The sequence below is a fragment of the Phaethon lepturus genome, unplaced genomic scaffold, assembly GCF_000687285.1.
Source record: "Phaethon lepturus isolate BGI_N335 unplaced genomic scaffold, ASM68728v1 scaffold20791, whole genome shotgun sequence".
Lineage (NCBI taxonomy): Eukaryota > Metazoa > Chordata > Aves > Phaethontiformes > Phaethontidae > Phaethon > Phaethon lepturus.
Window position 1 is genome coordinate 27,863 of NW_010517254.1, and position 13,415 is coordinate 41,277.

Sequence of the window (13,415 nt, forward strand, 5' to 3'; positions counted from 1 at the left end):
ATAAAACTGGAGCACAGACTGTTCACTGTGCAAGTGCAGGTGAGTTGTCAGCCCAACATTGTAGGAAGTGGGGAATCTGTTGTTCCTTTCTGCAGAACTATCTGAGCACCAAAAGAATTAAAAAACAAATCATCTTTCAATCTACCAAAAATGCTAGTTATGGCTTTAGCAGTTCTCATTTCAGCTTAAGTTATAATAAAGGCATGTATGAATGAAGAAAGCTACTGCGCACTGCAACATGGAGTCCGGCTAGTCCTGCCACCTCTCTGCAGTTTCAGGATCGGCTTTTTCTATCTGATATTTCCTTCAAGAGGGAAAACCAACCTCAGGCAGGATTCTTTGGCACTGCAACCGAGTAAAGGGCTCGTGCGGATGGGAGTGGGCTTTGGGTGATGGGCAGGAGCAGGCAGGTCTCCTGCGGCTCTGCACTGGTGGTGTCCAGGAGGAGAGGACGTGTTGGCTCGGGCAGGCACTTTGGGACTGGTGGTGTGTGCTCAGCAGAGACCGATCATGAGCGGTGACTCAGACTGGTGTTGGGTGGCACTGGGAGGGTGCAGGATCCTGTAGGAGGGACTGGGGATTAGGGAGAATTTGTGGCTTGGAGCTCCCCACGGCACTGCCTGGTGCTGCTGCTGCGCTGGGGCTTTGTGGGGTGACTTTCCTCCATACCCCATGAGGTGAGATGAATGCGAATATGAAGCTGATTTTACCGATCTTTGGTAGCCTGAACACTCCTGGCTTCCTATCCAACACTGACCTTTACCATCATCCAGCTTTTGCAATTGGAGCCAGTGCTTTTAACAGTGCCCTATGTGTTCACTTACTGAAAAAACGGGGTCTGCTTTGCAGGAAACTTGTTTACACCTGCCGCAGTCGTCCTCTTTGCTCTTCCTTTGCCCCTTTTGCTGGAGCTGCGGTAGTTGAGACTGCAGAATGTCCTTTCATTCCCCAGCATCCTCGGCGTGGGACGTGACTGCAATAGAGCAGCTGGGGAGAGGATGCAGGGTGTGAGACCCACTCAGAAATGTTAGCCAGATGTGCACAGCTCAAGGAGGGGATGATACCGTTCGGCTCTGGAAAGACTCAAGTGCAGGGTGTTATTATTTCTACTTCTTTTTGAGCTGGTTCATTTTAGGGTTTACAGAACAGCCCTCAGAGTACCCCCTGCATGCGCAGATGCTCTAAAGCAACTCGGCAACTGTGGGAGAGTCCCCTCTCCGCTACCGTTAGCGGGGGGTCGATAGCCCTCGCTGCAGGGGTTGCCAGGCTCATGCTTTCAGCCCTTCTGTGGGTATAAATGGTGGTCTCTGAGCTGAGGGTTGGGCATTTTCAGGTCAGTACAACTGCAAGCGGCTCTTTGGGGGTGACCCATGCGGTGCGTGAGCCGGTGGGCTCACGCTGCAGCAGAGGAATGCGGGGAAGCCAGGGCGAGGGGAGGTGCTAGGACAGGAGGATTTGCAAAGCTGCTGTTGCAGGCGTTGTGCTCAGCCTGCTCTCTGGTGGTAGCTGTTGTAGCAGAGATGACCTTTGATGAAACGTGAAGCATTGGGTTTGATTTGTATAGTTGTGGTTGCTCAGCTTCGTACGGCTACTGGTCGTAACAGAGCCATCAACTCAGCTGCTCTTGCTTTTGTTCTCTTACCCTTGTGCAAAAAATAAAACAGGTTAAAAATCAAATCGCAGCGGCTTCAGGACAAGAACTACCAACAAAGCCTGCTGCCCAGCAGCTCTCCCCAGTGCGGGTTCTCCAGTGGCTGATAAGGGCTGAGCTTTACTGCTCTTTTCTTTCAGATGGGGGAGACTAGGAGAGCAGACAGAGGAGGTACCTGCTGGCACGAAACACAGAAGAAATAAACATCTTTGGGATCTTCAGTCAAATTTGGCTGAAAACACCCAGCAGGTTCCAAAACTCTTGCCAGGATTGAGATACAAAGAGGCACTTAAAGACCACTTGGTCGCGATCTCTTACTGCCTCAGCTGGACTAGAGCCCGCAGCGTCCAGGGCAGGCGGGAGAGCTCCGGCGGAGGTGGAGCATCGCTGCTGGGCTCTGGTCTGTGCTGGTGAACATGGGGATGCTCTTTATTTAGATCAGCTGGTGGCAACATGCCAACTGTTTGTCTGGCTTTTTTGTGCGAAGCTGTTGTGAGGAAGGAAGTGCTTGGTAAGTCGTTCAAAGGAGGCAGGCCAGTCACGCTTGGAGAGAGCCGGGGAGAGAAGGTTGTGATGAGTGCTTCTGCTTTTCACTCCTGAAAACAGCTGAGGGATGCTTGCTGTCACAAGAGCGGTCAGTTTTGACAATTTTAGGTGGGAAAAAAGGAAGAATGGAAGAAATAGTTTTGGAGGAGGTTGTTGGGACCCTGTACTGTCTTTGCTGAGATCCTACTACTAAAAGGTCAGTGTTGTTTGTGTTTCCTAGATAAACTGCCATTGTGTTGGATATGTCTTCCAGCAATATTTGGTTGCTGTATTTCTTATCAGGATTTGTTTTAACAATACCTGAGAGATGTGACAGTCACACATGGGGTTTCTTTGTGCTGGAGATGCCTTCAGGACTGAAGTGCCTGTGGGACATAGTGTGCAGGTGTGACCATTTGCTGTTGAGGATGGAGCTAGCTCATGAGGCTTTTCTGTTGTACAAGACCTAATCAGGCAGCTTTGAGTCTTTGGAGAGAGCAGGCACCCTCTGTTTTAATTCAGTTTTCATCTCCTTGACAGTGGAGCTGGGACATCGTTTTACCATTTTATGTAACTCTGTATCTCTTGTGGCTAGTAAAGTATTCATTTTGCCCAAGAACATGACATATACTGTGTCTTTGAATCCCAGCATTTATGACTCTGATGTTTAAAGGCAATTTAAGCAGATTTGGGGTTGTTTTTTTTCCATGTGAATTGCTGTGGTCTCGTCAAGACAACTTTTAGTAGCAGCAGCCATGTGGTAGTATTGTCTTCCCACAATTAGAGGTTAAGAGTTGACAGCAAATGAGCCAGGGATTATAATTAAAAACCAGAGTAATTCTTTGTGCATGATGAAAACTAAGGAATAAAACCATACGGTATAATGCACCTGTCAGTATTAGATGCAAATAAGAGATAATGTATCTTGCAGTGAAAGACATTTGGATTGTGTGTATTTTGCTGAGCACGGGAGCAATTCCTCCTATTCCACAGAAGCTGAGGTTTTTGTTCAGTTGGTACTGATGCTCTTTCAGAAAGCTTTTGCCTTTCTGCTTCCTGAGGTCTGACATGGAAGAGAAAAGCTTCAGTAGGCACCAGCTGTTCAATGGGCCCTGTTTCTTCAGAGCATTGCTTCCTTTTCTCCATTCCCAATTAAAACGTGTGTTAATCTTAGCTTTTGTTTGAAGCAGCCGGTGCTGTGGTATTTAATGTAAAAGGAATGTGCTCCTCACCTTTTCTCTCTCTTTTGTCACAGGGTCAGCATTCTTCAGGGGAGGACATGGAAATCTCTGATGATGAGACCAACCCTGCGCCCATCACCAGTGCAGAATGTGCCAAAACCATTGTGGTGAACTCCTCCGTCAGCAACACAGCTGTGATGGCCCCGTCGATCCCTCCCATGCCACCACCAGGATTCCCTCCTCTTCCTCCTCCGCCGCCTCCTCAGCCAGGCTTCCCGATGCCTCCGCCGCTACCTCCACCACCTCCACCCACTCACCCTGCTGTCACTGTCCCACCTCCTCCGCTCCCTGCCCCCCCTGGGGTCCCTCCGCCTCATATCTTGCCTCCGCTTCCTCCGTTCCATCCCGGCATGTTCCCTGTCATGCAGGTGGATATGATAAGTGTCTTGGGCAACCAGTGGGGAGGCATGCCAATGTCCTTCCAGATGCAAACTCAGATGCTGAGCCGCATGATGCAGGCACAAAACACATACCAGTATCCGCCTTTCATGACGGGCCGGATGCAGTTTGTGAATCTTCCGCCCTACCGCCCTTTCTCGATGGGAGCAGCTCTTGGTCGTGGACAGCAGTGGCCACCACTGCCCAAGTTTGACCCCTCGGTTCCACCGCCGGGTTATGAGCCAAAGAAGGAAGATCCGCACAAAGCCACTGTGGATGGAGTCCTCTTGGTCATAGTGAAGGAACTAAAGGCTATCATGAAAAGGGACCTAAACCGGAAGATGGTTGAAGTGGTAGCGTTTCGGGCATTTGATGACTGGTGGGACAAGAAGGAACGTCTGGCAAAGGTAGGCTTTCACATACTGTGTGCTGTATCCTGGGGAGAACTGTTCTTAGTGCTTGTGGGCAAGGCATGGGTCAGCAGGGGACTGGAACTGACTTGAAAAAAACCCCGCAACCCTAAAATGTTATGGTAACTAAAATAGAAGCAAAAAATAAAGCCATATGGAATAGCTTTGCTGTGAGAAACCCCATTGCTTGAGGCTGCTGAAATTAAACGGGAGGCACGTGTGTCCCTGTTCTCCCCTGGCTCCATGCGTCCCCACGGGGCTGGTCTTCGTGCTGAGGCAGGCGGCAGGAGTGTGTGCTGGGAGCAGCAGACCTCAGCCTGCAAATATCTGGAGATGCTCCATCACCTCAGGCACCTGCCTTGGGACAGGTTAGCACCTGGGTATTAAACCTGGCGCTTTTCTATGGTGTCACTCCATATATGCAGGCATGTCACGCTGCTTTGTCATCAGAACAAACACGGGCTGGGAATTCTAGTCCTTCCTAGTCATTGATGGAGGTACCCCATGCAGAGTTCTCTCTGAACACATGTGGAGCCGTAACTACTCACCTAGGAGTGAACTGCTGCTCTGTCTCACACTGTCCCGCTGATCTGAATGTGGGCCTGAGGAAGAAGTGTTTTGTTCTCAGTGTCATCCCTCTGCTTTGGGGTGGATCTCCTCCTTGTCCCCTCCAGCTTTGGGGCCACCTCAGAGCAGCCCTTTCTCTGCGAGGGACTAAGTGCAGCTTGCCCCTTGTGAGGGTCTTGGTGAGCACATTTGTCTTCAGTGCATTGCCCAAGCCAGCCCGCATGGCAGCTCAGTTCATCTCGGCAGGGTGCACCGGCCACGCTGGGGTGTGATCCAGAAGGGATCTGCAAACGGGCTGTTTTTCCAGCTGTGTTTCGGAGGGCTGGAATGTTGTTACACAGGCGTCTCTGAGGAAGGGCATCGCTGCAGCCGCTGCTGCCCCAGGGCAGGGACACGGTCTGGGTGACCTCCCGAGTGTCACCGCAGCCCTGTGGTGCATGTTTGCAGAGTTTCCCTGCTGGGGGGGGCTCACACACTCTGGTTAAAGCTGAAGTTCACCGGGCAAATCGTAGGACGAGGCTAGCTGCTCCTACAAACAGAGCACGTACACATGGGAGAGTCCTCTCCACTCTGCTCCTTTCAGGGAAGCCTTCAAGATGCCCCAAAAGCCCAGTCTCCTTTCCCTTTCTCCCCTCAGAGCAGTAGTTCTAGGATCTGAAATTTGAAAAGTTTAGCTGTTCTGGTTTTTTTGGTGGTCTGGGGCACTGCAGGCTGCCTGCAGGAAAGGGTTTGTAAGAAGAAATGACCCCGAGATCAGGGTGCAAATGTGCAAGGGCTTCTTGCATCTAAGAGCTGAACTTTAGCTCCAAAAAACTAAAGCCAGATGCAACAGGAGTGTTTGGAACCACCAAGCCACTATTTTGTGTTCCCCACTTTGTGCGATGAGGATTTCCAGTTCTCTGCACTCCTCCCGCCTCCCGAGCGCATGTACGCAACAGCAGTTAACTCAAAAGCTGAACGTTGGCCGCATACACAAGGAGTTCCGGGGATGAGTTAAGAAAACAGCTTTGCATGAATTGTCTGATCCTTTCTCAGCCAATTTAAAGTGTACCTCAGCTAGGGAGCAGCTCTGTGACCTAATATGCGGTGAACTTGTCTCTACCAAAAAAAGCTAACACTATAGAAAGTTTCATGCAAACCTCAAAATTAGTATTACAGTAAATTATTGTAAAAAAACCAAAAAACCCAACAAACCAAAACCAACACCACGACCTGCAGATACATCTTCTGTTTCAGATGCCAGTTTTCGGAGCAGTATCTTCACCACCTGCCTTTGTAAGCCAGTTGCATGGTAACTTTAGTGCCTGGGAGAGCTCCTTGGCTTTCCAGAGAGGTTGGTAATGCTGCTGCTTAACAGCTGTTTTCTGACAGTGTAATTTGCTCTGGCTTAGAGCTGGCTGCCGTGACGTGCGGCGAGAAACCCAGTCTCTCTCCTCCTGACTAATGCTCGGAGCTTCTGCCTCCTTCCAGCGAGCGTATGCTGACAATTTTGGAGGAGTTTCCAGGGCAGTGAGGGAAACAGATCCAGCAAATAGTTGCAAAAGCAGCAACTGAAGTACCCAAGAAATTGTTTTAAACCAGATATCCGCAGTGAAGAAGCAGAAGCAAGCTGAGGCAGGTCTTCAGTGGCTGTCAGGCTCTTTTATATCCCAAACCATGGTTAGATTTACCGTGTTCCTCCCTCACCTGGAATTTGCAACCCACTTTGGGAAGGGAAACTAACTGTACCGCAGCAGCTTGCCACGGTCCTTGCCATAGGTTATGTGGGATGTGAGCAGCCTAATTGAGAATACGAAATTGTTGCACGGAATAACACTTGTGCTCTCTGTCCAGGAACAGAAATGCCAGAACCATTGCTGCTTCAGGGCACTGCAAGGAGAAGCCTCTGCCAGGCCATGTGTTACTGTTGGGTGCAGAAAAATCACACAAATTTCAGAGCCTTCTTTCTGCGAGGACTGGGCACCCCCTGATATTGGTGCAGAACAGGATTCCTTCTTGGTCATAAGCTGCCTGCTTTTGCCAAAGGAAAACAAAATATGCATATTGAGCTTAAACTGTACCTTCCTATTGCTGGTGACCTTATGCACGCGTGAGAATGAGCTGTCTGGGCTCCTTGGTGGCAGCTGGAGGTCAGTCCCCCATGTACTTGTCCATCACGCTGATTTTTCTAGAACGGACCAAGACCTCCAGTCACTGTTTGAGCTGAAATGACCCTTCAAAACCAGGCCCTGGTTCCCCATTTCCTCCCTCCTATCGGTTTTAATTGGAGCTCCTCACGTTTTTACTTACTGATTGACAGTAGTAAAAGAAATTGTATTATTTTCAGACGTTTGGAACTATAAATAAGACAACACATGTGCTTGTTTACATCTTTTTTTTTTTTCTTCAGAAATAAATGAGGCGGATTTGTAGGGAGAGGTAATGTCTTTTAATATCTCCTTTCCTTGGACCATCAGCTGCAGCAGCCCTCCTGTTATTTCACAGGGGAGATGAAAGCTCATCTTGGAAGCGCACGAGCTCCCCTGTATGCCAGTTCCTACAGTAGGTGTGTCCCTCTGGTCAGAGGCGTCATGGGTCCGCTATCCCCCTGACCTTCCCCACGTGTAAGAGCAGGAAGCCTTGTGGGTTTCTTTTTTTCCCCCTGCCTGACTGACGTTGTTCGAGTTTAGTAGGACAGCAAATATTATTTACACAATGCTGCTGGCAGCCCCTGAACCTTTGATGCACAAGGTGGCAACACGCTTGTCACCTCCCGTGCCTCAGTTTCTCTCTTTTCTCTCTGTTTTTTGGCCACTATATTCCATCAAAGGAATCGACTTGGGCAGCCGATTGACTGCCAAGAAGCATTGTGCCATAGGTAAAAGGTGGGAAAGCTCAAAGGTCAGGCAGGATGGAAAATGTATGGGCTGAAAGCTGCGAAGGAGCATGTCCATGTACCACAGACCTTGTCAGCTTGAGCTAGGGGAAAGCTTTTCCCGGTTCCCAAATCTAGTGATGCGTTTATGTTTTAAAGCCTGAGTAAGATGCATTAAGCAGAGTGCCAGGAATAACCAACCATCCCTGGACACGGAGTGCTGCTGCCTGGATTCTCTGCTTGGTATTCCCATTAGTCTTGTCCTTTATTAGCAGGAGAGCTGAGCTTACTCTTCCTCTTCGGTGATTACAGCCAGCTTTGGCAAATTAACTCTGTTAATGTCTGTAAGAGAAACTGGCTTTTAGATGGTGTTACGCCACTGACTGATGTGAGTGAACGTTGCCTCCCAGTGCCCTTCGCTCAAGAAGAGTGTGGCATGCCACCGTGTGTGACACTTTCCCCAGCTCGTCCGCCTCTCCAATGCTGCAGAGGCTTGAACTCCTGCTCTTCCTTCACACCTTGGCTCTGGTGAAAGGGGGTTTGTTGTGGCTCAGCAGAGATGAGGCTGTGTGTCTAGTTACCAAGTTGTTAGCTGTTTCACCTAAATACTTTGATTTTCTTTTTTCCCAGGACTGAAGCTTTCTGACAGTTCTTGTGGACTTGGGCTGTGGTTGCTAAGTGAACATAGGGGAGTGTGTGATTTTTGACTTGCTTTACTGTGCCTTACACTAAAAAGAAGAAAGGTCTTCCAAACTAGAAGGTCTGAGGTTGGTTTCAGTTATGTGGGTTAGCAAATGAAGGTAGATAACACACCATTAGGCTAACTTGCCTAAAGCATGCTTGAGTTATTCATAAGAGGTATATGTGTAGCTTTGTTTCTCACGTAGCTGTGACCAGACCAGATGGGCTCCTGCAGCATTTGGGAGCTCAGGGATGGTGGTGTATTCCAGCTCCGTAGCTTCTGTTCGGAGTTCAAGACACTTGGACGGTAGCTGCTCCTTGGCGCTTGGTAGCTCCTGTCTGCGTGGAAAAATGTGTTCCCTGGGGCTCTGGAGTCCTGGGTTCATGTCTGCACCTTTTCTTACCTTTTCATCTCTCCCTTTTACAACCTTTGCTTCTACCATCTGTGATGAATTCTGGCCATTCTGAAGGTGGTCACTGTGGTCTCCTCACCAGGCACTGGGGAGACCTGAAATGAGCTATAGGGGCTAGTGGGTCCGTTCGTTTCCCTTGTCCTCTCTTGTGAAGTACTTTGGCCTGTGTTAAGCTGCATGTGAAGGAAATTGAGATTGTGTTTGAAAACAGTCAGTGAGGAAAGAGTCTCTGCTCTGCTACATGACAGTGTGACGGCTCCAAATGCAACATCACTTGGTGTCCTGTGCCAAGCCACTGCTCTGGGAGTCCCAGCAGGTTTGTCTCCAGCAGTTTTAGTGCCCTGTGCAGAGAAAATAACTTCTTAAAATGCAAAGAGGTGAAGGCTTCTCAGAGATCAAAAGGTCTTGTTATCCAAGAAGAGCTGCTGCATCTTCTCCCTTTCAAGTGTGTGTTGCCATGTGGTACATCTTCAGATGCCCTTGCCTTCAGGAGAACTGGTGCCTGGGCAAGGCAGTGATATTTCACAAACCTCAACTGTCTAAATGGTTTCCAGAATTTGTGTGCTCCCCGGAATACTTTCCCTCTCAAGTGTGCTTTCTCTGTTGCAGGCCTCTCTCACTCCAGTGAAGTCTGGAGGAGAACTGGAGGACAAACCAAAGCCAAAGGATCGAATCGCATCTTGTCTTTTGGAGAACTGGAACAAAGGAGAAGGCCTAGGATATGAGGGAATCGGCTTGGGCATCGGGTTACGAGGGGCCATCCGGCTGCCATCCTTCAAGGTAAAAACAAAGATCTGTCTTCATTATGCTAACATTCCCTGAAGGAGCATTAGGAGGACAGACCTCTCTAGGTTTGTGCCCCAAAGCCCTACAAGCTGGTTAGCCACGCCGTGTTCAGTGACGGGCTTGCTTCCGACAGCATCGCTTGTAACCCACCAAGTGGCTCTTGTAAGAGCGAGGATCCCGTTTCCCAGCCTTAGCTTTTCATCTCTCACTGGTGTGAATTGTCTTTAAGGGATCTCCCTGCTCTGCAAGGTAAATGGGACACTTGCCTGTGTTTAGGACACGGCATTTCAGCATGATTGTAAAAATGTGCTTATAGTGTTTTACACAGTTATTTCTTTGCTTAGAATGTCTTGCAGTTTGGCAGCTGAGTCTCACCTGAAGTTTGGTTAAAAGTGTTCTCTGCCTCATGTGAGTTTACAGAATCAGACTTGCAAGCATAGGGTCACCTCTTTTAAAGAGCATTTGCATAAAAAATGAAAACTTTCTTTAAAAAAGGAAGGGGAGAAGGGTAGAGGGCTTCCCTGAAATTAGGATTTTGAATGCACAGAAAGTGCAAGTAGAGGTTTGGGATGAGAGATTCTGCAGTCGTCATCTAGAATAAAACTTGCCTTGAAGTTCTTTAAAGTGTCATAGGCTCAGGCTTTCTCTCTATTCTGTTACATCTCAGACACACGGATTTGTCAAGAGTTTTCTCTGTCATCTTCAAAGTACCTGGTGATGACATGCACCGTGCTGGTACCCAGAGTGTTTTGATGCAAATTGAAGGGGTCGAATTTCATTCACAGTGAAATTCTGTTTGCAAGTAAATAAAGGGATCAAGAGCTGGGGAAGTGGCCCTTGGTTTCTGGGTGTAAGTCACCATGGCAAAGTAAAGCCGTAGCAATTTGCTTAAGAAGTTGATTTCTGCTGTTTATAAACTTTTAGAAATGCTAATTGTGTCTTTTGTTCAGGTGAAAAGAAAGGAGCCACCTGAAGCTGCCTCAGCAGGAGATCAGAAGAGAATCCGGCCTTCTACTTCTGTCGATGATGAAGATGAAGGTTTGCAAAGCACCTTTGTTTGAAACACAGAGCAGATGTAAACCACATGCAAGCTGAATTCTTTCACACACACAGCAGTGTGCTCACTTACAGTTAGACACAGAGTCAAGGATCTCAGCCAAAACCCTGCTTCTCACAAAACTCTGGTCTGCTGGGAGATATCTCTTCTGGATTCAGTTATCTTAAATTCACTGATGGGAAATTTAAGACCCACATTTTATGAATAACTCGTAACCTGTTTTAGCTCTGCTGATGCAGAGCTGGTCACCCGGTAGAGGGAGCTCAGATGAGTTCATGGACTGTTCCAGGGCCGTGCTTGCAGCTCGCTGGGTACGCTGTGGGAGAAAGCACGTAAGGGACAGTTTTCCCTGCCCTTGATTTTTAAAAACAAAACAAAGTTATTTGCCAGAAAAATCTATTTGAAAATATTTTAACATTTCTTCCTGGAAGCAGAGAAGAGTAGAGATAAGACAAACTTTGAATGCTCTTTGTTTTGCGTAAAAAAAAAAAAAAGTGGATTCAAGTTTGTGCCATAAAGTTGATTCAGACTAACAACTGGTTTTGAAGCCAAAATACAAAAGCAGGGTTTTGTAAAGCACTTAAACAAAAAGGCATTAAATTCAGCTTACCTGTTCTGAGCCCAGTCATGCCATGTCTCCTAGCTGCTCTGCCTATAGCTTGTCACCTTTGGCCACCTGCATTTTGCCACCCTTGGCATTTCAACACCCTGCACCCAGTCTCGCCCTCACTTGCACTGCGAAATTAAGTAAGCCCCTGTGAGCTGGGGACTCGCCCACCACACGGGCGCATTGCTCCTAACTTTGATCTTCCCAAAGAAAAGGTTTCCATTATGTGGCCGACTCTTTGCCTCCCTTGCAAAGTGTTTGATGGCAATTTCCTTCTTGTTGTTGCTCACCAGAGTCGGAGAGGGACAGGGATGCTTCTGATACAACATCTGACCTGTCAAAGAAGGATGCAGAAGCAGTGGGGCTGAGGCGGCGACCAGCAAGGCCGCTGGAGCTGGACAGCGAGGGAGAAGAGGGAGATGAGACATCGGGGAAAGAGGAAGAGTCCTCCTCAGAGAAGGAAGAGGAGCAGGAAGAAGAGGGCAGCTTGGTGAAAGCAGCACCTGGCAAGGTGTGTTGGTTTGTGATGGCAGTTTTGAACGCTGTCTGTCATTAAAAGGGGGCCTAGTAATTCTAGGTGCTAAAGTTACCTTCTCTAGGAGGTGAGTGCTCCTGTTAGGTCTGTGCTAAGAGAACCTCTGTGAGGCTGTTCCCTCTTCAGGTTCTCTGATGTGTGTCCCTGAGAGTTGCTGGTGGTTACTACAGTGACAGCCAGGTTTCAGAGTCAGACAATGTTCATTTTTGGCAATGCTTTCTTTCAAAGGAGGAAGAGGAGGAGGAGGATGAAGATGATGAGGATGAAGATGATGATGAAGAGGATGATGAGGATGAAGATGAGGAGGAGGAGGAGACAGGCGTAGACACAAGTGACAAGGAGGAGGAGCAGGACTCCGAGGAGGGTAAGCTGTTCCAACAGAAGCAATAAGCGCAGCTTTCCGGTCAGGTGTGGTCTCCCTTTTGCACATGTGAGCTGATTTTTTTTTTATTTGTGCACCTTCGTTCACTGAAGGGCAGTTTTATACAAGATAATGCATACGGGTATTTTTAATTGTTACCTCTGAGGCTTCCGTGATCCCTCAGTCTGTGGGTCACTTCGCAATAGGTCTCCAGCCCCTGGGTGATCTCAGCCCAACTTGACAGAGGAGAAGAAGTCTTAAAGCCAGCTAAGTTTGTGCTTGTTTTAGGAAATGTGTGCCTGGGAGGAGAAGGGACCAGATTTCAAACAGGGGTAATTTAGCCACTAATAACTTTCTGTCCTGTCAATCAGTTCCCGCTCTGGAAGGTGGTAGTTTCCAGTTTTTAAAGCTGTGTGTGAAGGCAGCAGAGAATCTTAGTACAACTCCAGTAAAGATGCAATCCACCAAGAGACCCACACAGACAAGGTACCACGCAGCGCTAGCCCTGCCACTCATGGAACTGCCTGTTGTGTGAGGATTGTTATAAGCATCCAACTACGGTGTTTATAAGTCCCTGCAAAAATAAATAAATTGTGAGGCGACTCCTTCAAACCCCCACGCTGCTGTTGGTGCTATTTCTATGCTGTTACAGTGTGGAAGTGATATTTGCTCCTATAGCAGACCCTGATTGTTTAATGAAGTCAGAAAGTGGAACTAATGGTAATTTCTTCTTCTTGTAGATGTCGCAAGTCCCTCATCTTCCAAGGCTGAAGTTGAATCATCCGATGAAAGTGAGGACTCCTCTGAATTCGAGTCGAGTTCAGACTCAGATGATGAAGATGACGATGACGATGAAGATGAGGAGGAGGAGGAGGAGGAAGAGGTGGCTGAAGATCAAGACAGAGAAGCTATGGTTGCTGAGACAGAGCATGAACCTGCTGGTCATGAGCTTCCTGATGATGAGAGGGAGACTATTTTGGAGCTGTATCCTGTGGATGACTACATGGATGCAACAGGCTTGGGACTCGCAGAGCCAGCTTTGGCTGTGAAAGATGAAGGCATGGAAGAAATCAAGGCAGGGGAAAGTGAATGCGGTGAAGTCCCAGAGGCATCTATTGCTGCTGAAACACTGAAACACTTGGTTATGGAAAGAGACCAGGAGACAAAACTTGTGTTGTCTCCCATCTGTAGGCCAGGTATGCCTTTCCATGTGGTTTGGCATTTTTTTTTTACCACATTTCCAAGTGCAGTATTCTCACAGCATCCGATATGTGCAGTTTTGTATTTCCCTTGTTTTCTTTCTTCCTCCAGCCCTGGCTCTAGGCTAGGGGTTATCTGTACAGGGAAAG

General features: G+C 48.2%; 1 protein-coding gene across 1 annotated transcript in view; it reads left to right on the plus strand.

Moving 5' to 3' along the window:
• The window catches only part of SETD1B (SET domain containing 1B), a 49,700-nt gene that overhangs the window by 27,838 nt on the left and 8,447 nt on the right, over positions 1–13,415 (plus strand). Inside the window, exons 6-11 of the mRNA XM_010296343.1 lie at positions 3,432–4,202; positions 9,330–9,500; positions 10,457–10,544; positions 11,464–11,652; positions 11,941–12,069; positions 12,807–13,262. Of these exons, the coding sequence (XP_010294645.1) occupies positions 3,432–4,202; positions 9,330–9,500; positions 10,457–10,544; positions 11,464–11,652; positions 11,941–12,069; positions 12,807–13,262 (1,804 nt within the window). The remainder of the gene's footprint in view (positions 1–3,431; positions 4,203–9,329; positions 9,501–10,456; positions 10,545–11,463; positions 11,653–11,940; positions 12,070–12,806; positions 13,263–13,415) is intronic.